This window comes from Balaenoptera borealis (genome assembly GCF_965194805.1).
Source record: "Balaenoptera borealis genome assembly, chromosome: 17".
NCBI lineage: Eukaryota > Metazoa > Chordata > Mammalia > Artiodactyla > Balaenopteridae > Balaenoptera > Balaenoptera borealis.
Genome location: NC_138876.1, coordinates 154990 through 180329, shown reverse-complemented (window position 1 = coordinate 180329; position 25340 = coordinate 154990). Strand labels below are relative to the sequence as shown.

The 25340-nt window shown below is 54.1% G+C and overlaps 2 protein-coding genes across 16 annotated transcripts; one reads left to right on the top strand and one right to left on the bottom strand.

Annotated features, from left to right (window-relative positions):
• Window positions 1-218: 218 nt before the first annotated feature.
• COMMD5 (COMM domain containing 5) lies at window positions 219-2328 on the top strand. Of its 7 annotated transcripts, XM_082363984.1 has the most exons (3): window positions 383-714; window positions 909-1134; window positions 1315-2328. In XM_082363984.1, the coding sequence occupies exon 3, from the start codon at window positions 1541-1543 to the stop codon at window positions 2213-2215; it is 675 nt and encodes a 224-aa protein (XP_082220110.1). In that variant the 5' UTR covers window positions 383-714; window positions 909-1134; window positions 1315-1540; the 3' UTR covers window positions 2216-2328. The 7 variants fall into 7 exon arrangements, with proteins under 7 accessions (XP_082220112.1, XP_082220114.1, XP_082220115.1 ...); XM_082363986.1 differs by lacking the exons at window positions 383-714; window positions 909-1134 and adding an exon at window positions 219-376 and having other exon boundaries at window positions 1485-2328; XM_082363988.1 differs by lacking the exon at window positions 909-1134 and having other exon boundaries at window positions 331-471; window positions 1485-2328.
• Window positions 2329-8973: 6645 nt separating this feature from the next.
• Window positions 8974-25340, bottom strand: ZNF7 (zinc finger protein 7). Of its 9 annotated transcripts, none has more exons than XM_082363887.1 (5): window positions 24855-24962; window positions 23415-23459; window positions 22770-22896; window positions 15204-15320; window positions 8974-13520 (listed from the first exon to the last, which is right to left on the bottom strand). In XM_082363887.1, exons 2-5 carry the CDS (start codon window positions 23415-23417, stop codon window positions 11737-11739), a joined length of 2031 nt encoding a protein of 676 aa, XP_082220013.1. In that variant the 5' UTR covers window positions 23418-23459; window positions 24855-24962; the 3' UTR covers window positions 8974-11736. The 9 variants fall into 9 exon arrangements, with proteins under 9 accessions (XP_082220013.1, XP_082220012.1, XP_082220011.1 ...); XM_082363886.1 differs by having other exon boundaries at window positions 23415-23462; window positions 24855-24961; XM_082363885.1 differs by having other exon boundaries at window positions 24828-24956.

Genomic DNA, 25340 nt, shown 5'->3' with positions numbered 1-25340 from the left:
AGTGAACAACTGAGAGGCGAAGTTCGCGCGCATTTTTGTGCAGGCGAGCCTCCCCGCCGAAGGTCTGTACTGGGCACACCCCCCCTACCCCCGTGTCCCCAGACCCCGGGGGAGACCCCGCCGCTCTTCGAGTCCAAACCACGCAGCAGCAATCCGAGCGGAGGACAACCGGAGGTGCGTCCTGCGCGGTCGGACCCGTAAGGCCAACCCGGCGGCCTAGGCCCCGCCCCACAGGCCGCGGATCACCGAGGGCGAGTCCTCCCGCTGTCCTAGAGCTGCCTCCTGGAGGGGGCCGGGGTCTCTAGGTCGCTTCCGGGAACCAGGCCGCGCTTCCGGCTGCGCACGCCTCTGTGCTCCGCTTGGGACCGCGCGCCAGGTACGGGGGCGCAGCGGGAAGCGGGGCTGGGGATGGGTCGCCCTGCTCGCGAGGCGGCGAACACTCTGGAGGCAGGAGGCCGATCCGGCAGCTCGGTACCGGACCGCAGGGCGCTGACCGCGGCCGGGGCGGCGGCTCGGAAGAGCTTGGGTGGCCGCCTCGGGGCGCTCCTTCCTCCGGGCCAGGGGGCAGCGCGCTGGCCTCCAGGGGCCGGGACCTGAGCGGCAGGCGGCGGGGCGGCGGAAGGCTGTCCGGGTACTGGCCATGCCCTGAAGGAAAACCCGTGGGTGGTCGTTGACAGCCGGCGTGAGGGGACCCAGCCTTCCCGGGAGAGTGGGGTACGAGGAAACCGGTGGGGAGCTCGCCGTGCGCCCGGGCCCGCCGCGCTTAGGCCCGCAGGCCGAGGGTGGGGGCGCCTTGGGGACGGCTCTGCTCGGCGCCTGGCGCGGCTGCGGGGGGCCGGGCGCTCCTGCAGAAGCAGGTGTGGGGTGTCGTGCTGTGCTTCAGGTGACATCTCAGTCCTTTTCTCCAGATACTGCACCCACTTCTCTTAACACTTGCGCCTCAGCCCTTCCTGCCTGAGAGACGCCGTCTGGGCCCCCCTGCAGGGACTTCTGAGTGGACGGGCCTGGGTTCTAGTCCTTGACTTGAGCAGTTGTTTCCGCCTCGATTTCCTTGTTGGTGGGGTGAGAACGGTAACCCGCTCGTGCAGAGCCGTGTGCGGCTTGGACGTGGAGTAGCTGAGTGATCTTGGAGTGGTCAGTGGCAGCGGCAGTGGCTGTTGTGTCCTTGTGTTCTCTGGACTTTTCTTCTCCTTCATTCTTTAATCCGTTATTTATTTGGAGAACTTATGTTGCTCTCCTGTTTCCTGATTCTCTTCCTTCTCTCCTCCCCACCTCATCTCCCTTTTCTGCCGGTTCTTGTCTCCCCTCTTCCAGGGACTGGAGAGGGGCCCCTCCGCCACCTGCTTCCAGGGCACCTTTCGTCACGCTGGCTGTCATCAGTGTTTCACACCATCAGCATCTGGGAGGTGGAGACCATATCAGTCCTCATTCACTGGCCCAAAGGACATGGGAGTCACTGGGCTTCTCTTGCACCCCTCTTCCAGGCAGTTGCGGCTGGGACCTCCTACCTGGGCTGCCGGTCAAAGAGCAGGAAGCAGCGATGTCTGCCGTGGGTCCTGCAGCTCCACACCTGCATCGCCCTGGTGACAGTCACAGTGGCTGCATGAGTTTCCTGGGCGCCCAGCTGCCTCCAGAGGTGGCAGCAATGCCCCAGCTCCTGAGGGACCTGGACAGGGGCACGTTCAGAAAGTTGCTGAAGCTGGTGGTCAGCAGCCTGCAGGGAGAAGATTGCCGTGAGGCTGTGCGGCGCCTCGGGGCCGGCGCAGACCTGCCTGAGGAGCGGCTGGGTGCCCTGATCGCTGGCACACACACCCTGCTCCAGCAGGCCCTCCGGCTGCCCCCGGCCAGCCTGAAACCCGATGCCTTCAAGAACCAGCTCCAGGAGCTCTGCATTCCCCAAGACCTGGTCGTGGACTTGGCCAGTGTGGTGTTTGGGAGCCAGCGGCCTCTCCTTGACTCTGTGGCCAGGCAGCAGGGGGCCTGGCTGCCCCATGTTGCCGACTTTCGGTGGAGGGTGGACGTGGCCATCTCCACCAGCGCCCTGGCCCGCTCCCTGCAGCCAAGTGTCCTGATGCAGCTGAAGCTCTCGGATGGGTCGGCCCTCCGCTTCGAGGTCCCCACGGCCAAGTTCCAGGAGCTGCGGTTCGGTGTGGCCATGGTCCTGAAGGAGATGGCCGACCTGGAGAAGAGGTGCGAGCGCAAACTGCAGGGCTGAGCCTTGCTCACCGGTCCCCTTCTAGTCACTGGGGATAGCTGGCTCAGACAGGTGTCTCCAGAGCAAAGGCCGCCCTTCCCGTTTGAGTATAATCGTGTATTTCTCTAAGTGAAGAGGACAGTTGTGTCTTTCCCTTTTTTTGGAAGTAAAGCAGCTACACAAAATATGTTCTCCTGGGTAGGCATCAAACTGCAGGCCCCGTCCCCCCAGCTATCAGTTGGTCTTGTTGCCAGGTAAGGGCACCCACTGCTCCGGTGTGGCCATGTGTGGTCTAGTCACAGTCTGGGGTCCAGGCCAAGGCCTTTGTGAGGACACAGAGGTTCCTCAGCCTGGCCCCACCTAACAACTGAACTCTTGCTCCTGTGATTTTGGGAACCCTGTGCTTCAGGGTGCACATTTCATTCCCCTGTCTTAAATCCCTGACCTTATAGAGAGCATTCTAGTGGGGAGAGGGAGGCATTACGAAGTGCATAATACAAACACGTGGTGTAGCTCATGGGAGGATGGGAAGTGGTGCAGGAGGTAGAGCAGCCTTTGGAGATGGGGGGCAAGGCTGTGGGAGAACTGGGCTGTCATTTTAAATTGGGTCGTGGGGGGACTTCCCTGGTGGCCCAGTGGTTAAGAATCCTTCCAATGCAGGGGACGCGGGTTCAATCACTGGTCGGGGAACTAAGATCCCACATGCCATGGGGCAGCTAAGCCTGGGTGCCACAACTACTGAGCCCACGCGCTGTAACTAGAAAGAAGCCTGCACGCTGTAACGAAAACCAGACGCAGGCAAAAAAAAAAAAAAATCGGCATGGGTTGCGCCTCCTTGAGGACATGGTACCTGAGCAAAGACTTAAAGGAGGCGAGGCGGAGGGAGCAGCCTGTGGTGCACTGTGGCTGCAGCCAAGTTGGGGGAAGGTGAGTGGAGGGCACAGGGGGCAGTCCCAAGGACCTCTCTAAGAGCTTTGGCTCAATTCTGAGTGAAATGAGTGTGATGTGACAATTGTTTTCAGAGGATTATACTGGATGCTGTGTTGATAGCAGAGCGTAGGGCAGCAGGGTAGGGATTGGGCGTCTGGTGGAGTTGGCGGTGGCAGGGGAGAGGGGAGCAGGGGCCTCGCCTGGGTGCCTCTAGGGTGGGAGTGTGCAGAGCCCGTGGCCAGCCCTGCACCCTCCAGCATAACCACACCCCAGGTAGGTAGGGGCCTGGCGTGTCCCTGCCTCCATGCTCTGCCGCGAAACCAGGTCACAGGTCTGGTGGTGTTAATAGGCCCGAGCATCAGGCAGGAACCTCCTCTGAAAACAGCAGATGAGCTTGGGCGCCCACCTGGCACCTGCGCTTCCCCAGCGCCCCCTTCTTGCCCCCTGCTCCATGCCACGACCCATCAAGAGCGGCAGTGTTTGCTCTGTGCTGTTTCCAGAACACTCCCATGATCTCGGTTAATTAAGGCCTTTCCCTGAGTGAGGGTCCTGGCAAGTTAGGTGTGGGCCAAGGGCACAGAGAGGAGGAGGCCACCCTAAGGTGCTGCTGTGCGCTTGGAGCTAGAGTTTCAGAGGCCAGGCCGCAGGCGGGGCCCCATCTTGGCTCAGCCGAGGAGTGCAGACTCCCCAGGTCTCCTTCAGCGTCAGCTGGCATCCTTGGGCCCTGCTTCCCTGAGGACAGGAGCTGGCCTGGGCTGTGCTCGCGGCTGCCCGCGCCTGCTCAGAAGAACGTGCACAGGTAAGCTGAGCACCACATCTGCCTCAACCAGTGATGGAGGCTTTCCTGGCACCGTCACTGTGCGGTGACTTCTTCCTCGACCGCTGGGCATGTGTCAGGAATATGTACTCATTATGATACGTTTGGAAAATCCGAAAAAGTAAAACAAACAAAAAAATAAAAAGATTCAAAAAGCTCCTTTGCCCATAGACGGTCATGGAGAAACCGTCTTGACCAGACTTGACATTTACGCTCTGTGCTGTCTCTGTGTTAACACAGCTCTGTTCATGTAACTCTTCCTGATATGAGGGTCTGTCTAATGGCAGCAGAACATGCATCTTCCCGGTGGGCGTGCCAAGTTTCTCTTGGGGAAAATAAAAAAAGCACCACAGACCGGGCAGCCTATAAACAACAGACATTGATTTCTCCCAGTGCGGAGGCCGGATGTCTGAGGTCAGGGGGCCAGCAGGGGCGGGTGAGGCCCTCTTCCTGGCTGCAGACTTCTGTGTCCTCACGTGGAGGAAGGGGCAAGGGAGCTCTGTGGGGTCTCTTGTCAGGGGGACTCCACCTTCATGACCGAAGCACTCCCAAAGGCCCCACCTCATAACACCCTCACATTGGGCATTAGGATTTCAACACATACATATACATTTGGGGGACACAGACATTCAGACTAGAGCAACTTCCGTGTTTCATTTTTTTCTTAATTAAAAAATCACTGAAGTTGGGACCTCCCTGGTGGCTAAGTGGTTAAGACTCCGCACTCCCAATGCAGGGGGCCCAGGTTCGATCCCTGGTCAGGGAACTAGATCCCACATGCTTGCTGCAACTAAGAGTTCACATGCCACAAGTAAGGAGCCCTCGAGCTGCAACGAAGACCTGGCTCAACCAAATAAATATTTTTAAAAATCACAGTGAGGACTTCCCTGGTGGTGCAGTGGTTAAGAATCCACCTGCTCATGCAGGGGACACGGGTTCATTTCCTGGTCCGGGAGGATCCCACATGCCATGGAGCAACTAAGCCCATGTGCCGCAACTACTGAGCCCGCATGCTGCAACTACTGAAGCCCACACGCCTAGAGCCCGTGCTCTGCAACAAGAGAAGCCACCACAATGAGAAGCCCGCGCACCACAATGAAGAGTAGCCCCTGCTCTCTGCAACTAGAGAAAGCCTGCGTGCAGCAACGAAGACCCAACACAGCCAAAAAAAAAAAAACCAGTGATGTTATGCAACTAGATATGCAACTAGAGATTATTGTACTAAGTGAAGTAAGTCAGACAAATACCATATGCTATCACATGTTTGGAATCTAAAATGCATACGATACAAATGAACATATCTATGAAACAGACTCACACGGAGAACAGACTTGTGGTTGCGAAGGGGGTGGGGGTGGGGGAGGGAAGGACTGGGAGTTTGGGATGAACAGATGCAAAGTAGTATATGTAGAATGGATAAACAACAAGGTCCTACTGTATAGCACAGGGAACTATATTCAGTATCCTGTGATAAACCGTAATGGAAAAGAGTATGAAAAAGAATATATATATGTATAACTGAATCACTTTGCTGTACACAAGAAATTAGCACAACATTGTAAATCAACTATACTTCAAAAAAATTTTTTTAAATTATTGATGTCAATAGTAAACGGTAGAAAGATTTTATATTAAAACTATTTAGAAGTAGGAACAGAGGAGGCAGAATGTGACCACTTTCCACGTTGAATCATTCCATGTGTAGACTTTTGTGTTGGCTTCTTTTACTTAACACAGTGTTGTAAAAATAGAATGTGATCATTTTACGGGCTTCCCTGGTGGCACAGTGGTTAAGAATTCTCCTGCCAATGCAGGGGATACAGGTTCGAGCCCTGGTCCAGGAAGATCCCACATGCCACGGAGCAACTAAGCCCGTGTGCCACAACTACTGAGCCTGTAATGCCACAGCTACTGAAGCCTGCTTGCCTAGATCCCGTGCTCCACAACAAGAGAAGCCACCGCAATGAGAAGCCCACGTGCCACAACGAAGAGTAGCCCCTGCTCTCCACAACTAGAGAAAGCCCGCGCGCAGCAACGAAGACCCAACGCAGCCAAAAATAAAGGGTTTTTTTAAAGAAAAGAATGTGATCATTTTAAAGCCCTTGGTATTATGTCCCTAACGACCCAAAGCACGACCTCGAGCGCCCCCTACAGGCCAGGCGCTGTCGACCAGGCCCCAGCCAAGCGCAGAGAAGGTACAGGTGGAACCACCAGGTGCAGGCCCTCTGCCGGGCACGTGTTAACTCATTAACTCACAGGCACGAAGCCGCTCCGCCTCACGGGTGACGAAGCGCAGAGAGGTTTGCGTCTTGCCCAACGACACACAGCTGATGGGGGAGCTGGCAGTCCGTTCTCCGCCAGCCTTCCCTCCCCACCTGTCCGTAGTCCGCCGACTCTGTGGGCGTGCGAACCTGGTGGCAGGACAGGCTCTTGGTGCTGGCTCCCGTGCCCTGAGCGGCTGCTGGCCCCAGAGTGAGGACACACGTTTAGGGTCGAGGGCCACGGGCTCGGGGGCGTCTGTTTTGCCGGTTACCGCAGCAAAGTTGGGCCAGTGCAACCAGGAACGGAGACCTGGGGTCCGAGCCCGGCCAACGTGCCCCAGCAGGTGCTCCGAGCTCTGCTGCCACGGAGTGTCCCCGTGGCCGCGACGCCGTGGCTCTAAGTCACGTGCCTGGCAGGAACGCACACACCCCCCTTCCCGAGGGAGCCTCCCATCATCCTCGGTTGTCCTGGCAGGCAGGGGTGCTTTTCCGACTTGAGGCTGGGAGTCCCGCGAGTCAGCACCAGGATTTGCACACCCTTTTGCCCACCAGGCGGCAGAGACCCCCTTGTCCTTGTGCTCCTGGCGGGGGCTGTCTGGCTCTGTCTCCCCAGCCCTGTGGGTGTGTCCACCCTGCTGGTCCACGCCCCGGAGGGTCGGCAGACTCTGGGAGGGCCCCGCGCCCCTCGAAGTCACCGTGTCTACAAGCACTATCTGCTTCCATCTCCACCCTCGGGGGGGTCCCGGCCAGCAAGTGGGGGTGTAGAGCTCTGCTCGCTCACCTGCTCCCCTCCCCCTCCCCCAGAAGGCACCGGCTGCGCCTTTTAAGTCACTGGTCAGGAACGTCAGGACCAGAACATCATCTCCATCCTTGGGAGGCTGGAGGTGGTGGCCCTGACGGCGCTGCCCCTCCCACAGCGGCTGTGGGGCAGCCCTTCCCCCCGCTTCCCCAGCTGCTCAGCCAGGAGAGGGTCGCAGAGCCCTGCCTCGGCCCTCGGAGGAGCTCGTGACAGCTCTGATACTGCAAATTCTGGGTTGTTCATTTGTGAGCCCTCATGCTTCTGTCTCAAGGAGGGACACACGGGCAAACAGTGACACAAGGCGTACAGGTGGTAAGTGGCTTTCATGAGACGCAGAAGATGGGCAGCAGGCTGTTCCCGGGACTGTTGGCTCCTGGGGCTGGACAGAGCCAGGGGATGAAGGCCACCAGCCTCCAGGCCGCTCACAGGATTCTGGCCTCACCGTGGGTACGGGGAGGCAGACATGATCCAGCTTGAGAAGGTCCCTCCAACTGCGGGGCACAGGCTTGCAGGCCAGCAGTGGTGGCCCTTCTCACCTGCGTCGGGAGTGGCTAACTTTTCTCTAAAGGGCCAGAGAGTATTTTAGCTTTTCAGGTCATAATGATTGTCAGTTCTGCCATCATAGCTCAGAAACAGCCAGAGACATCTAAACCAATGGGCATGATCATGTTCCAATAAAAATGCCCTGTGGACACTGAGATTTTAAGTTCATGTCACAAAATTTGTTTCAACCATTTAAAACCCATTCTCAGCTCCAGGGCCATACAAAACCAGGTAGGGGGTGGGCAGTGGCTGTAAGTGCTACACCTCCCTGTGTGCCTGCAGGGCTCCCTCAGGCTGCAGAGGGACCATCCACCTTCACCTGCGGTCAGTCTCTACCCCAGACCTGGACTTGAGGGCAGGGGCCAGCCCAATCCACCTTTGTCCCCAGGCAAGAACAAGACCTTGCACAGATGTTTGCACCTGGAAAATTACAACTGTGTTGACCTTATTTAGATCTCTGTGGAAACTCTTGATGCTGGAGAATTTTCTCTCTTCTGTGGGCCTCTAAAGCCTCGCCTCAAAGCCTGGATGTGCCCCAAATGCATCATTCATTCATTCAACAAACATTTCCCAGGCTCTGAGTGCAAGCCACACACACAAGGGGACACAGGGATGTGAAAACCCACCTGGGCTCTGCACACACACCCCATGTTATTTGTGAAGCTTCCAGAATGCTCAAAATGTCATAAATCAAAGCTTAATCTGATAATTGAGACAAAAAGCAATTTCAGGTCAAAATTAGGGGTTTAATTTATTGTCTCCAAAAGAGAAATCCAAAGTATTTTAATATCTACTCTGGAATAGTTCTGGAAATTCTGTTTTCTGGCCATGTTGGGCGTCTTGAGGGATCTAGTTCCCCAAAGATTGAACCTGGCCCCGCACACAGTGAAAGCTGGGTCCTAACCAGTGGACCGCCCGGGAATTCCCAGAAATTCTTAAAATGAGTTTAGTGTTACATTTACTGAAGCCCCAAATTGGGAAATATAGCTTGAAAGTAGAGCAGAATAGTCCAGAACGCGCACTACCCGGCAGGCAGCCCTCTCCTCTCCCTCCCTGCAAAGCGACCAGCACACATGACGTGCACAGATGCTTTTCCTGTGCTCTGGGATCTCAAACCTGTGCAGCAGTTTGAACTCACAATGTCTCGCCAGGTGACACATGAATACTACACATCTTTTTCACATGGACTCAGCTAAGAAAGGACTCCTCACCCTGTACTTCTGCAGTCGATATTCTAGACTGGAATGCGGAGCTTGAGATGTATTCCTATTGAATTCTTGGTTGTATTGGGACATTTAAGTGAACAAAGCACACTAAGAACAGAGAGGAAAAATAATCCCTCAAAAGCTGGAGGCATGACGTTTTTACCCAAGTAAACGAGGGAGGACTGCCACTCGATCAGAGGCAACCTGCAAACAAATGGGCCAGCTGTGTTCCAAGAACCTTTATTTGGTCACACTGAAATCTGATTTCAATATAATTTTCAAATGTCACAAAATAGTCTTTCCCCCCCCCCTCAACCATTTAAAAATGTAAAAACCATCCTTAGCTCTTGGCCTGTTAAAAGGTAAACAGGTACATTAAAATCCTGAAGTTGATTCGAGCAAACATGGATCGGGAGCAGCACCAAGCCGAAGTGGTTAGGAGTCCTGCCAACAGGGGACTCGGAAGCAAAGCCAGGAAGTTGTCAGATTGGCTACAGCTGAAGCAGCTGCCTTACTCCTTGGCTGTTTGTGATTAAGTTTCCTGGACATGAGTGCATTTACAGGACTGACTCTGGCTCAGGTTTTGTGGGCTGTGTAGGTCCCAGGCTTTACAGCTACCCGGCCCAGTGGCCTCAGGCTGATCACCAGGCCTCACAGATGTGGGCACAGGTCCGCATTTGGCCCAAGGGCCACACAGTCAGCCAGCCCCTGACTTAGGACCATGTTGATCCAGAAAGAATCCAGGTGCTGAAACAGATTTAAGGCTGGTCCCTCTGGCCTTTTTGGCCAGCCTGCAAGTGCTGTCAGGGGAAAACAGAAGCATCCTGCCCAGTGCAGAACCTGGAGTCCAGAGGCCTTCCACCCCTTTGTCCATCATTACCAGGAAGCGGCCAGGAGACAATTCCCTTGTGGGGACGGTGCACCCAGTGACAAACAGCCTTCCTAGAGCCAGAAGGCGAGAGCATGGGGCCTCGGGAGGCCCTTCCAGCACATGATGGCACCAGGAGCCAGTGGAGGGCACGTGTGGCATGTGCACCGGGACCTTGACTCTTGTCCCATCCTTGGGTGGCTCACAAAGCCTAAGATACAGCCCACTCACATGTGCCCACCCTGTCCGGCTCTGACGGCAGTGACCACCTGGTTGAGCACAGCAGCCGAGGCGGGGACATAATCTCTGTTCATAATCTCTGCACAGTCTGTAAAAGTCCCTGACCTCTTGCACTGACCCTTCAGACACAAGTTCTGGGTAGAGCAGGGGACGGCGGGGGAGATGGGGTTACAGCTGCTGCAAGGGGCACAATGACTGCATGGCGTCCTCCACCCAGGGCGGGAACACCCCCGAAGATGCAGGTTGGGGGACGATCCTCATCCCCAGAGACAGCACCGCAACCTGAGAACATGTCACACCTTGTGTCAGGCGAACTGGCAGGTCAGGCTGAGCTGCTGCGGGGTTGAGTCCCTGTCCACGTGCTGAGAACGGAAACTCACGTGAACTCGGCCACCCTGAGCTCCACTGTTCCCAGCCCCACCAGGCCCTCCAGTACCCACGGAGCGGCACTGTTTCCCCTGATACAAACCCATAGGCTGATTTTGAGCCGTGTCGCACAAGGCGATCTGGGCTTCAACCAACCAGTGTGATGGTGACCCCAGTCGTGTTGCAATAAATCCTGAAGTGATCTATGTCCCTCAGGGTCACCTGTCCATGCATGGGAGAAATGGCCTCTCTGTGGCAGGCTGCCCTTGGCCTGTGATTATTGGCAATGGCACCAAAGATCGGCAGGTCTCAGGGGGGTGGTCCTGGGTGGCAGCCTCTGCAAATGACACTCCTGGTCCCGAGTCACCGCTGCCGAGTCCAGGGCCCCAAGCAGGTCTGGACTCAATGCTACACGTCAGCCTCAGCCTGTGGCTCACAGGCCTTGATGAGATGCTCTGTGAGCCGCTCCGCAGCCCCAGCCTGTCAGTCAGGTTAACCAGAAGGGTGGGCGGAGTGGTGATCTCCCCTGCACGTTCTTTCCGCCCGTGCCAAGAAGGTCAAGGGTCCTGACCACTCTACCCTGGCCGTTTCTCCAGGCTGGGCTGGCAAAGAAAACCCGGGGAGGAGGTGATGTGGGTGGAGCGGGCTCGCTCACGCGCACCCGGTGCTCGGCACCCGCGGGGTCCTCTGCCCTGGGACCTGTGGGGCCCATATGACCACGCCGACATGCTGATCCTGGTGAGCAGGCATCTCCACCTTCCTCAGGCATGTGAGAAGGCACGGGCTCGTGTGTCTACTTGCAGACCCCCATTTTGGCAGTCCCTGTGGCTGGAGTTTTGAGGACGTCTGGCCAGCAGCCGCCAACAACACACATCCCAGCCTCTGGTGGTGTTCTCGGGACTGAGGCGAGGCTCCTGCAGTGCTGAGGGCCAGGCTGGGAATCCCAGTGAGGGCTGCGCGTCTGATTCTCGTAACCGAAGCAGCTGGGCTCTGGAAGTAGGGTGGGCCAGTGACACTGTCCCCGGGCCCAGGCACTGCTGCTGGAGCCAGTTCCTCCCCAAAGAGGCCCTGCCGGGGGAGTCAGGTGAGGGGGACCCGGCCGCGCCGCCTGGGGCCCCGCGGACACAAGTGAGCATATCTTGCTGCTGAAGCCAGTCTGAGTACCTGATGCTTAAGGAAGACGTCCTGGGTAACTTCTTTCAACCCACTCGTCTGGCGGGGCTCACGGGGCTTTTCTTATGCCTCTTCCTCGTCCGCAGGACCTGGGGTCTTCCCTCTATGAACTCAAACGCTACACACGTGCACCTTGATGTGAGGGACACGGGCTTTACTGAAGGTCAAAGGTGCCAGAAAATAAACATACACCTCAGGTGAATCTGGATGCTCCCTCTCCTAAGAGAGCAATTCTGAATCTTTCACAACATTCTAAATCGTCAGGATAAATGATCCCATAAAAAATAAGTTAAGGCTGTAGGGTTATTCACATTTATACACATTCGTAAAGGTGAGTGGTCTATCCCATGTGAATTTTCTGATGCTGAGTAAGCCTTGAGCTCCTATTAAAAGCTTTGCCACATTCATTACATTTATAAGGTTTCTCTCCAGTGTGAATTCTCTGGTGTATAATTAGATGCGAACGCCATCTGAATATTTTTTCACATTCATTACATTTATGAAGTTTCTTTACAGTATTAACTTTCTTACGGCTCACGTGGGTAGAAGCTTCCAGAGTATTCCCATACTCGTGGTACCACTGGGCTCGAGTGTGGATCCTCTGGTGCTCAATGAGGTACGAGCTCCGGCTGAAGGCTTTCCCACACTCGCTGCATCCATAGGGCTTCACCCCAGCGTGAATGATCTGGTGCTGGAAAAGGGTGGAGTTCTGACTGAAGGCTTTCCCACATTCACTGCACTTATAGGGCCTCTCCCCCGTGTGCACCCGCTGGTGTATCGTAAGCTGTGTGCTCATGCTGAAGGCTTTTCCACATTCGAGGCACTCGTAGGGCTTCTCCCCTTTATGGATCCTCTGATGGTAAATGAGGCTCGAGCTCTGGCTGAAGGCCTTCCCACAGTCACTGCACTCATAGGGCTTCTCTCCGGTGTGAATTCTCTGATGCTGAATTAGGTGTGAGCCCTGGACAAAGCCTTTCCCACACTCATCACACTTAAATGGTTTTTCTCCAGTGTGAGTTCTCTGGTGGCGAATAAGCCGTGAGCTGCAACCAAAGGCCTTTGAACACTTGTTGCATTTATAAGGTTTCTCTCCGGTATGTGTCAGCTGATGCTGACTAAGGCGGGAGACCCACCGGAAAGCCTTCCCACACTCGTCACACTTAAACGGTTTCTCAGTAGCGTGCAACCTCTGATGTGCAACCAGGCTGGGACTATCTGGGGTTCTCGGGAGCTGAAGTTTCTCCCCAGCGTGCATCCGCTGGTGCTGAGCTAGGGTTGAGCTCTGGCTGAAGGCCTTCCCACACTCCTGGCATGGGTAGGGCCTCTCTCCCGTGTGGGTCCTCTGGTGCCTGGCCAGCTGAGACTGCTGGCTGAAGGCCTTCCCACACTCCCGGCAGCCATAGGGCCTCTCTCCCGTGTGGACCCTCTGATGGTGGATGAGGCTAGAGCTCTGACCAAAGGCTTTTCCACATTCTTCACACCTGTAGGGCTTCTCCCCAGTGTGAATCCTTTGATGCTGAATGAGTTTCGAGCTCAGACGAAAGGCCTTCCCACACTCGGTGCATTTAAACGGCTTCTCTCCAGTATGGATCCTCTGATGCTGAGTAAGCTGTGAGCACAACCTGAAGACCTTCCCACACTCCTCACACTCATATGGCTTCTCTCCACGCAAGGTACTCAGATGTCTCCCCTGTAAGCAATCAGGTAATTTTTTTTGGCACTCTTGGCAGCTGTTAGGTCTCTTCTGTGTATTAATTTCCTGATGCAGAGCGACATCTGAAGTAGATCGGAAACTCCTGCCACAGATGTCACATCTTCGCAAGGACCCCTGACTTTGATCACGTCGACAACCCAGGCGGCCACCGCTCCCCCGCTCGCCACACCCCTGGGCCTCGTCCTCGGCGAAGGTCTCCCTGGGAGCCGCAGTCCCTGTGTTCAAGCAGTTTTTCTGGAAGAGGGAGGTTGGCTGACTCTCTGAACAGACCTCGGGATCAGAGGCGTCTCCAAAGCCAGGACTCTGGGGAAAGTCCTGGGATGGGGTTTTGACCATGACCACATGGGATTCTGATTTTAGACGGTCAATGTCTTCACAGGCCTGCTCACTCTCGGTCCCGATTGTAGAATCTGAAATGAACAGGAAGTAAACTGCTACTTATCCCATGTGCTCAGAGAAAGGACAAAGACTGGAGGATGGGGCAGGGGTACAGACCACCCCTGGGACTGAGCCCCCTCGCAGGACAGTCTGCGTTGAGCACATGGAAAGACGCTACAAGAAGTCAATGCCTTTGACAGTTCTCAAAATCTGGTTTCATTCATACTTCATTTTATGCACTCATTCAGTTACAGTGTACTTGGCAGAGTGCGAAGAGCTACCCTCCTACGTGGGGGAAAGGTCCTCCCACGTGGAACTAGCACGAGGAAAAATCCACAAAGAAGCAAAGTGAGCTCGATAGGGTGGGAGGTTTAGTGAGAGGCAGGGCTAGGCTGAGAGGTCAGAGGCTCCTGGTTGCAGAGGACATAGAGTGAGGAGGAAAGAGGGACTGAAAACTGTGAATAAAGGGATGTTGGATACCAAGAAAAATGAGGTGCAAGAGCTGCTGAGGGGTACACGGGTGGTGAGCCCAAGAGGACTGGGCCTCCGGCTGTCCACTGGGTGGGGTTCTGAGAAGGACCCCGGGCCTGAACTCTGTGGCATCCAGCTGCCGCCAAGCCACGCTCTCTGATGCACACCTGGCCATGTCCCTTGCTAGTCTGCCCCTCAGCTTCCAGGTGGCCACACCCACTGGTCATACTGACTCCTCCTTCCTGTGGGTTTCTGGCGGGTCCACCTACGCTGCCTGCCCTCCATATGGAGGTTTGGAGTGATATGGCCACCAGCCAAGGAATACCTGGGCCACCAGAAACTAGAATAGGCAGGAAGGATCCTCCCCTACAGGTTTCAGAGAGGACACGACCCTGCCCGTACCTTGATTTTGGACATCTGGCCTCCAGAACTGAGAAACAGTAAATCTCTGCTGTTTTAAGCCTCCAGTTCGTGGTGCTTCGTTACAGCAGCCCCAGGACACTAACACAGCCCTAGAGCCTTATCTGAGAGGCTGGGGTCACCCAGGGCCCCAAGAAGTTCCAGAGGGAGCACTGGCGGAGGGAGGGGACAGCTGCTCAGAGCCACACTTAGTGCTCCCCTTAGAGCCACATGTGTGTACCTGCGCTCAGTAAGACTATTAGTAAAATTACAGGGGCTTCCCCGGTGGTGCAGTGGTTCTGCCAATGCAGGGGACAGGGGTTCGAGCCCTGGTCTGGGAAGATCCTACATGCCGCGGAGCGACTAAGCCCGTGCGCCACAACTACTGAGCCTGCGCTCTAGAGCCCATGAGCCACAACTACTGAAGCCTGCGCCCCACAACTACTGAGCCCACGCGCCTAGAGCCCGTGCTCCGCAACAAAAGAAGCCACTGCAATGAGAAGCCCGTGCACCGTGATGAAGAGTAGCCCCTGCTTGCCACAACTAGAGAAAGCCCGCACGCAGCAACAAAGATGCAACACAGCCCCCACCTCAAAAAAAAAAACATTACAAACTGAACAAACTGTGGTTCAAAAACAAACTGTTTTTGCCATAATGCGCAGGTGTTTTGTGCCCTTGCTTTTCTGTAGTTCAGTCTCTTCTGAGGCTGCCCCACCACCAGTCTAAACTTCCGGGCCCACCCCATGGCATTCCCAGGCAGCCCAGCAAGCCCACGTAGGTGGCACCTGGGGTCTGCCTCCAGCCTCCCGCCCGCAGCCCTCTCACCCTGTGCCTAGAAGCCTCACCTGCCTCGGAGGTCCTGGCTGCCTCTCTCCCCTCCGCTCCTTGCAGGTCGAGGACCCATGGCTCCTGCCCCTGTTCCAGCCGGGAGATCAGCTCAGGCTTGAAGACCAGGAATCCTGCTGTGGAGGCAGCAGAGGAGGAGATGGCATTGGTGTGGCTGGGAGTGCAGCTCAGCCCTCCCTGGTTCCCAGGGGTGAAGGGCTGGGGGCTACTGGGGCACAGGGGCCCTCTCTGTCCAGGTCTGTCACCTCCTGAGGCTGGACACAGAGGAACTCCTGGACTCCCAGCCTGTCCCTGTCTCCATCCACACAGGGCCAGGATCCCCAGGGAGCCCTGTCACCCGAATCTGCCTAGCACAGGCCAGCTCTAGCCCAGGGGGAGAGAAGCCAGGCACTGCCAGCACTTCCCTCAGTCCCTCAGTTCTGAGGGCAAGGACACTCCAAGAGGTTGACGTGGTTAAAAAACAAGACAAACAACAACAACAACAAATCAACAAACAAAATGGATTTTAAATCAGAAAGTGTGAGGACTTCCCTGGCAGTCCAGTGGTTAAGACTCCACGCTTCCAATGCAGGGGGCACGGGTTTGATTTCTTGGTCTGGGAACTAAGATCCCACATGCCGTGCGGTGCCACCAAAAAATAAAATAAAATAAAATAAATTAAAAAAAAAAAATCAGGTGTGAAGTTCAATGGTCACCCAGCAGCCCCAGCCTCGAGTCCTCATACAAAGCCCTGGGGGGCCTCGGCAGAGGGGTGGAGAGCTGCGGGCACCCACCTGGCACCTGCCTTCTGGGGCCGCCAGCCCCCATGCTGTGGGCCAGCCGTGTGATGTGCTCCCAGCCCATCCAAGGGCTGGCCAAGCCCTCTGGCTGGAGCACACCTCAGGTTTCCAGCTGTGTGGGTGGAGAAGGGCAGGCAGAGAGAGCCTAGGTCGAAGGCTCAGGTGATGGCAGGACCCCCACAGTCAACATGAAGCAGGTGTTCTTGCCAAGCACATGTGCAACGCTCACAGAGAAACATCCCTGGGCCAGTCAGGAAGGGGGTCAGGCAGAGGCCACAGAATAATACCACAGACCGCGCCTGATCTAAATGGAACTGGACATGACAGCCATCACAACAAGTAGCTCAAAACTATTAGCTATCTGAAAACTAAATAATGAATTACTAAGTGGTATCTACTATAAGTAATTTGTATTTACTGTAAGTCAAAATTTGTAGGGCGCAGCTGAAGCAGTACTTACAGATAAAATTTCACATTTTTAAATATGTTGACCAGAAACAAGAATGATTGGGGGCTTCCCTTGTGGCGCAGTGGTTAAGAATCCACCTGCCAGTGCATGGGACACAGGTTCGAGCCCTGGTCCGGGAAGATCCCACATGCCGTGGAGCAACTAAGCCCGTGTGCTGCAACTACTCAGCCTGTGCTCTAGAGCCCGAGAGCCACAACTACTGAGCCTGTGTGCCACAACTACTGAAGCCCGCACGCCTAGAGCCGTGCTCCATAACAAGAGAAGCCACCGCAGTGAGAAGCCCAGGCACCGCAACAAAGGGTAGCCCCGTTCGCCGCAGCTAGAGAAATCCCGCGTGCAGCAACAAAGACCCAATGCAGCCAGAAATAAAATTAAAATTAAAATAAAATAAATAAAATAAAATAATAAATTTATTAAAAAAAAAAGAAACAAGAATGATAAACACAGAAGAGGTAAATACTAAATTCAAAGAGTTGCAAACAAAACAACACAGCAAACACAAATAAATAAAAAGGGAGAAAGTAACAAAAGTGGGCAAGATTCAATGAAAGAGCACCCCCTCCCAAAAAAAACCCCAAAAGCTGGTTCTTCAAAAAGATAAAAAGAATAGTCTTGTAGCAAAACCAATCACATGGACTTCCCTTGTGGTCCAGTGGGTAAGACTCCGCGCTCCCAATGCAGGGGGCCCGGGTTCCATTCCTGGTGGGGGAACTAGATCCCGCATGCATGACACACCTAAGAAGTCCACATGCCGCAACTAAGAGTCCACATGCCACAACGAAAAGATCCTGTGTGCTGCAACGAAGACCCAGTGCAGCCAGCATAAATAAAAAAATATTTTTTAAAAAATCACAGTCAACACAGTGAAAAGATGCTGCCAAAAAATAAAACAAATAAGGGAAACAAACATAATAGAGATTAAAAATAAAGAGTATTACGAACAAATACATGCTAAAAAAATTGCAAATCTGAATGAGTAGATCTATCTGTACAAAAACTAGAAATGACAAAATTGGCACAGGGGAAAATCCGTAAGCTTGATAGACCATGAGGCATTAAGAAAATGTAAATTCTAGCATGGACATATATACACTACCAAATGTAAAATAGATAGCTAGTGGGAAGCAGCCGCATAGCACAGGGAGATCAGCTCGGTGCTTTGTGACCACCTAGAAGGGTGGGGTAGGGAGGGTGGGAGGGAGAGAGATGCAAGAGGGAAGACACATGGGAACATATGTATATGTATAACTGATTCACTTTGTTATTAAGCAGAAACTAACACACCATTGTAAAGCAATTATACGCCAATAAAGATGTTTAAAAAAAAAAAAAGAAAAAAAAAAGTAAGTTCTAGTCAAAGACCTTCCTTCCCCAAGCGCCCAAGGCCCAGGTGGTTTTACAGGTGAGTTCAACCAAAAACTCGAAGGTTCAATTAATTCCATCTATATAAATTCTTCCAGAAATTAAAAAAGACAGCAAAAGCTTCCCAGCTCATTTTATGAAACTTATATGCAAAAAATACCAAACTATATAATGACAATTCACCAAAAAAGAAAAAACAAACAAACAAAAAACAATACAAGTCCATTTGGCTTAGGAACAGGGATGTAAAAGTCCAAAATACAATACTGACTACCTGAGTCCAAAAGGTTATCAGAATGTATATGTAAATATCATGACTTAAGTAGGGTTTATTCCAGGAATATAAGGAAATATGCCAACGTAATTTATTAGACTAACAGGCTAAGGAAAAAAAAACATATGGACATCTCAATTAATGTAGGAAAAGAATTTGAAATTCGACATGCTCATTTATGATTAAAAACAAAATTCTTGTACTTCCCCGGTGGTCCAGTGGTTTAGAATCCGCCTGCCAATGCAGTGAACATGGGTTCTATCCCTGCTCCGGGAAGATCCCACATGCCGCGGGGCAACTAAGCCGGTGCACCACAACTACTGAGTCTGCACTCTAGAGCCTGTGAACCACAACTACCGAAGCCCGCGTGCCTAGAGCCTGTGCTCCACACAACAGAAGCCACTGCAACGAGAAGCCCGCCCACCACAACAAAGAGTATCCACGCTCGCCGCAACTAGAGAAAGCCTGCACGCACAGCAACGCAGCCAAAAAAAAAAAAAAAACAGAACACCAAAACTCTTCAGCCAACTTCTGTCTTTAGTTACATGCATTCCCTTTAAAATCAGAACAAAACAAGCATGCTCTCAGCACTCCTAACAGCACGGGTGCTCTGGCCATTGCTAAAGATCAGGACACATGGGGGCCAGGAGGGAAAACACCAAGCTTTCACTTGCAGGCCCCTCCTTAGAACATGATACCAGAACTAGCAGGGAGTCCAATGAAGTGGCCAAATACAAGGTCTATCCTCCAAAATCAAGAGCATTTCTCTATAGCAGCAATAATCAGCTAGAAATATAACATAACAATGATACATTCACAAAACAACCTACACTGTGGAGGAAATGCCCACACTCTAATAATGTCTGCAGAGGTAAGTAGATAAATGGAGACACAGCGCATGGTCTTGAGTGGGAACAGTTAACAGAAAGGTGCCAGTTCTCCTCACACTATCTACAAATTCAAACCACTCCCCTATAAAAATTCCAGTGCAATTTTCAAGGAACTCAAACTTATTCTAAACTTACATGAAAGAACTACTCTATTAGCCGTGAGTAAGTAAGTGAAATTTTAAAAAGAATAAAAAGCGAGAGCTGCCCCACCAGGTATTAACATGCCACAGGCCAAAGCAATAAAAAATAATACTAATAACAGAACAACCTAACAAAAAGCAGAGAGCTGGCCCATAACAGACCAGAGCTCAGAAACACACCATCACACATACGAAAAAGGCAGCTCCACAAATCAACTGGAAAGGATGGATTGTTTAGTGCTGGGGAAATGGCTCAGTGTGTGGACAAAGATAAAAAAGGATTATTGGGACTTCCCTGGTGGTGCAGTGGTTAAGAATCCGCCTGCCAATGTAGGGGACACGGGTTCAAGCCCTGGTCCGGGAAGATCCCACATGCCACGGAGCAACTAAGCCTGTGCGCCACAACTACTGAGCCTGCGCTCTAGAGCCCGCGAGCCACAACTACTGAGCCCGCGCGCCTAGAGCCCGTGCTCCGCAACAAGAGAAGCCACTGCAACGAAGAGTAGCCCCCACTCGCCGCAACTAGAGAAAGCCCACATGCAGCAATGAAGACCCAACGCAGCCAAAAATAAATAAATAAATAAAATTAAAAAAAAAAAAAAGGATTCTTACTTAACTCCGCACACAAAAGTTGAGCCCAGGTCTAAATGAGAAAGATGAACTATAAAATCCACATGAGAAAATGCAGGCCATCCCCATGGCCTTGGAGTAGAAAAGAACTTTTATATAAAACTTCAGAAGTACAACTCATAACGCAAAAACTGATCGATTTAATTACATTAGAATCTCACCTCACAAAGCTAACAAACAGGAGAGAATGGGGAAGATACTTACAAGGCACAACACCTGTGCAGTACTGTCTCATTTGATGGATCCTAAGATGCACTTAAAGAGCACATTCAGGTCTCTGAATGTGGGTCACATCTGGGACGTGCTGTCCTTAGCCGGGTGGCGCTGTGACCTGCCATGGAGCCTGTGCACATGTGGGCTGGGCCACAGCTGCTCACATCGCAGTGGCCTCAGCTGAGTAACCAGCACTGTGGTAAACACTGCTCTTTGCACCAAGTGACCGTATAGCAGAAGGCCAGGGAGAAAAAGCAGTGGGGTTCTTTTGAGACTGGAGAAGCAGACTTTCGCCAGGGCAGTGACTGCAAATCAGTCACTGGCAAATCAGCAACCATGTGCACACCACGCCTGAGATAGGAGGATGGGCACAGTGCAGGAGTCGTGTGGTTCATCACTGAGATCCAGCAGGAAGAATGGCTGCCCCACACGGGGCAAGAAAACGAAAACCCAGCAACACTTAAGAAAGGCAGCACCACTCAGGCTCTCCATGGCCCACAGGACGCCAGCAGGTCAAAGAGTGGACACAGAAACCAATTCACCAGAGGATGGGAGGGGACAGAGCAGCACCCAAGCCAACTCACTCCACGTGTCTCTCCCTTTCTATTTCAGTGATGCACACTTAATCTTGACTAAATGTGTCTGAGAGCACTCTTAAAAGGTATAAAATAAAAAACTGAAGGGATGGGCTTCCCTGGTGGCGCAGTGGTTGAGAATGCGCCTGCCAATGCTGGGGACACGGGTTCGATCCCTGGTCCGGGAAGATCCCACATGCCGCGGGGCAACTAAGCTCGTGTGCCACAACTACTGAGCCTGTGCTCTAGAGCCCGTGAGCCACAATTACTGAGCCTGCGTGCCGCAACTACTGAAGCCCACGCACCTAGAGCCCGTACTCCACGATGAGAAGCCACTGCAATGAGAAGCCCGTGCACCACAACGAAGAGTAGCCCCCGCTCGCCACAACTAGAGAAAGCCCGCGTGCAGCAACGAAGACCCAACGCAGCCAAAAATAAATAAATAAATAAATAAAATTTAAAAAAAAAAAAGGGCCTCCCTGGTGGCGCAGTGGTTAAGAATCTGCCTGCCAATGCAGGGGACACGGGTTCAAGCCCTGGTCTGGGAAGATCCCACATGCCGTGGAGCAACTAAGCCCATGTGCCACAACTACTGAGCCTGTGCTCTAGAGCCTGCGAGCCACAACCACTGAGCTCGTGTGCCACAACTACTGAAGCCCGTGCACCTAGAGCCCGTGCTCCGCAACAAGAGAAGCCACGGCGATGAGGAGCCCACACACCGCAACAAAGAGTAGCCCCCGCTTGCTGCAACTAGAGAAAGCCTGCGAGCAGCAAAGAAGACCCAACACAGCCAAAAATAAATAAATTTATTGAAAAAAACTGAAAGGATAAGAAAACATTGTGTGGCAGTATAAACAACAGCGTTCTACCTCGTAATGGTACATAAAACAATGATGTGTTTTATGATGTATAGCATCTTAGACTCAATGAAATCAAATGCAAGAAATAACAAACACATCCAAATCAATAAGGCCCAGTGACCCCAGCAGAAAACTGGCCAAGGCTCTGAGCACTTTATGGAAGATACCTGGCTCTTCCCAGCTCTAATAAGACTTGAAAGATGCTCCAGGTCAGCAGTCATCAGAGAAATGGGAGCTCAAATCACGACAGGCTCACTGCGTGCTCCTTTACGTGGAAACACACGAGAAAGCTGGGCCTGTGGGCTGGCCAGGACTGAAGGGGACAGGCCTGGTCCAGCAGGCTGAGAGGCCCTTGGCTGACCACGCTGCCGTGTCTAGCCCACTTCTGGTCCCCCAGCCCAATGCTCTCTCGGGGTCCCAGGCACTCAAGTGTGATGGGGCTGGAGACCACATGGGGCCAGCGCAGCAGGGGTCACACACCCCTTTCACAAGGGTGCAGTCCACGTCACAGGGCGCGTGACACAACAACACAGAGACAGACATGAAATGCACTGGGGTGCCTGCCTGTGGTGGTGGGGGATGGGAGAGGAAGACAGGGCAGGGCAGGAGGGCCACAGGGAGCCCTGACAGTCTCCACGGAGTGGCACCTGCAGCATCGCTGCCACCCTGGCTTTGGCTATACAACCATCTCCTTGGATCCTATGAGCCAATAGCTTCTCTTCTGCTGTTTAAGCTATTTCAAATTGGATTCTATTTCTCACAAGTTAATCTATTCACTCAGGCAAAAAGGAAACTTCATCAGCTCCCAGAAGTCCACCTACACTGTGAGAATTAAATCACGTGACGTGTGCAAACCTGGGAGCCTGCCTGGCTCACTATGACCCCTCCTGGGGTTAGCTTCTGACCCACAAGGACTCACAGGCCCAAGGCCCCTGTTTAGCCCATGAGAGCTTGACCACAGGGCCTCCGTATCCACAGCCTATAACAGAGGCCTGGGGACTTCCCTGGTGGCGCAGTGGTTAAGAATCCCCCGCCAACGCATGGGACACGGGTTCGAGCCCTGGTCCTGGAAGATCCCACATGCCACGGAGCAACTAAGCCCGTGTGCCACAGCTACTGAGCCTGCGCTCCAGAGCCCACAAGCCACAACTACTGAGCCTGTGTGCCACAACTACTGAAGCCTGCACGCCTAGAGCCCATGCTCCGCAACAAAAGAAGCCACCACGAGAAGCCCGCATACAGCAACGAAGACTGAATACAACCAAAATTAAATAGAATAAATCAATAAATAAAGAAATATATATAATAGAGGCCTGGCTAGGTGGGTGCTGACCGATGACGCAGGGAGTAAGGGTGTCCAGATGAAGCCTCACCTAGTCCGGCCACACTGCTGTGGTTCTCGAGCATCACCTCCTTGTAGAGGGCCCTCTGGCCAGGGTCCAGACACTGCCATTCCTCCCGTGAGAAGTGCACAGCCACATCACCAAACGTCACAGCCTCCTGAAAGGACACACACCAGTCCCCCAGGGACCCCTGGGTGTCTCAGGCACATGGACCACAAGGTTGGGTGAGACAGTCACCAGGCCCCTTTGGCTCTAAAATCAAGGGGAGGAGGGAATTCCCTGGCGGTCCTGTGGTTAGGACTCCGCACTTCCACTGCAGGGGGCATAGGTTAGATCCCTGGTCAGGGAACTAAGATCCTGCAAGCCACGCAGTGTGGCAAAAAAAAAAATAATAATAAAAGAAAAGAAAATCAAGGGGAGAGACAGTATGGAGAAGGGGGAGGGACCCAGACTATGGTGATATACAACCCTCCCCCGAGAGCCTCAGGCAGGGACCAGTCTGGGCAGGGGTTTGCTCACTACCTTGGCAATGGGCATGCCTGAGACTGGCAAGGGCCACAGTGTGGGGCCGAGGGAGGGTCTAGGTCCAGGTCCAGTGGGCAGGGGGGGTGCCTAAAGGAGGAGGAAGGGGCCCTCACAGGACGAGGGAGTGAACGGGTGAAGTCAGACTCCTACCATGCGGCTGGGTGGGTGGGGATCCACGTGTCCCGGCCGAGAGACCTGCTGGAAGTTACGAAAAGGTCAGAGATCAGTATCCTGGAGGCCCCAACCCCTGACTTGCAGGCTAATCGAGGGGCGTGGTACTACGTTCTCCGATCCTTTACCTCCAACCCCAGGTGTTCTCTGGCAGGGACTTGGGGCGGGGCCAAAGTCGCCATGGCACCTGAGTACCTGCCCCCCGAAGCTCCATTCATCTTTCAGTGTGTGTAGTATGTATGAATCACTCCACAAACATGTAATGGGTGGTTGCCACGGGTGCCAGGTGCTCAACCAAGCAATGGGGATACAGTAATGAACAGTACACAAAGACTTTGCCTTCACGGAGCAGTCTACTGGAGAAAAGAGTTAAATGACCACACAAACAAATGCAAAATTACAGCTGTGATAATAGCACCGAAGCACAAGAAACTCTGAAAGCACGTAAACTAGGAAATTCTGACTTAGTCTGATGGGTCACTTCCCCTAGGTGCTAACTTGGCCAAGGTAATAGAGGCGGGGAGGGCACTGCAGGCAGCAGGAGCAACGTGTGCAAAGGGCATGAGGCAGGAAAAACCGGGGCTGAATGAGCCTGTGGGGCCGCAAGAGGAAGCATGATGCGACTGGAGGCTCGAATAGACAGGAATCGGAAGGAAGGACTGCAGGAACAAGAGGAGTGGACACAGGGCCCCACCCCAACCCCAGTACATAAACTTGGCCCCTCCCCAGGCATCTCTCTGGGAGGTCAGAATGAGAATCGGGCTTCCTAGGGGAGCTTTTGGCTCTCCAATCGGCTTGAGGGCCGAAGCCCCAGGCCGTCAGGACACCAAGGCTAAGGCAGCAGTGACCACTGTCAGGTGGGTCCCCACCTGGGCCTGGCCAGTGCTGGATCCTGGGTCCCCTGTAGAGAACCGCAGGCCCTCAGCGGCAGCCAGAATTCAGAGAAGATACATATCCTACTCCCCCAAGGTACAGCCCCTTTTGCCACCCTCACTAAGTCTAGGTCTTCGACGGGCAGTGAGGGAGGGAAAAAGAGGGCCCTAGAGGAAGATGATTATGCAGGTAGGAGAAACAAGGATGCCCCTGGAGCTGGCCTAGAACCAGCAGGAAGGTTACGAGGCTGCCGCGAGGCCGGATCTGCGGGACTCCCCCTCCCGCCTCCCACCTCTGCTGGCCAAGACGGCCGAGGGTAGACCACCGCCCCGCCAGGCGCCCACGGGCTCTGAGAGCCGCCCGCGCCACCCGCGCTTCCCCGCGGAGAGGCAGGGGGAGCGCGGGGCCTGCAGAGTCGGAGGTGGGAGGACGCTGGGGCTGGTAGGCGGCCTCTCCGCCCGAGGGCGAAGAGCACGTGTGCCGCCCCGACACTAATCCGCGCGGGTTACACCGACTCACCCTCCCCGGGGCCGCTCGAGGACCCACCCGCGGGACGACGCCGGAAATGGGCCTCGGCCGCCCGCGGCCGCTCTGCCCCGCAGACTTCCGGCCGTTCTGGGCGGTTCGGAGGCTCGGCCAACTCGGTGGTTCCCAGCCGGCCCCCGCCCCCGCCTCGGAGCCGGTGAACTGGCGGGGCCAGATCGCTGGGGAAAGGATGGAGTCCGGAGAGGGCGGGGCGGAGTCCGGTAAAGGGCGGGGTCACAGTACGGGGAGGGCGGAGCCGGGGCCCAGGAAAGGTGTGGGTCTGGGCCCGGTGTCTCTTGGCCTGGGGGCGGGGAGCGGACCCGGGCGAAGCGGGCGGAGAGCCTGAAGTCCGCCCGGGACGATCCCGCGCACCTCCGGTCACCAGTCCGAGGGCGCTGGTCCCCGCACTGGTTCTATGTGCTGGTTTTTCCATAGCAGAACGCGCCCGCTGGGCACCCGTTCCAGGCCCCAGGACTACGGAGACACCCCCACCCAGGCCGTGCCCGG

Bases quoted from the DNA above. Each gene is read 5' to 3' on its own strand.
- COMMD5 (XM_082363986.1), top strand. From the start codon at position 1,541: ATGTCTGCCGTGGGTCCTGCAGCTCCACACCTGCATCGCCCTGGTGAC.
- ZNF7 (XM_082363879.1), bottom strand. From the start codon at position 25,266: ATGGAAAAACCAGCACATAGAACCAGTGCGGGGACCAGCGCCCTCGGA. The intron at 15,321-24,827 runs GTGAGTCGGTGT...CTGCCTCCACAG, and splicing joins CTCGAGCGGCCCCGGGGAGG to CAGGATTCCTGGTCTTCAAG. The intron at 13,521-15,203 runs GTGAGGCTTCTA...TGTTCATTTCAG, and splicing joins AGCCAGGACCTCCGAGGCAG to ATTCTACAATCGGGACCGAG.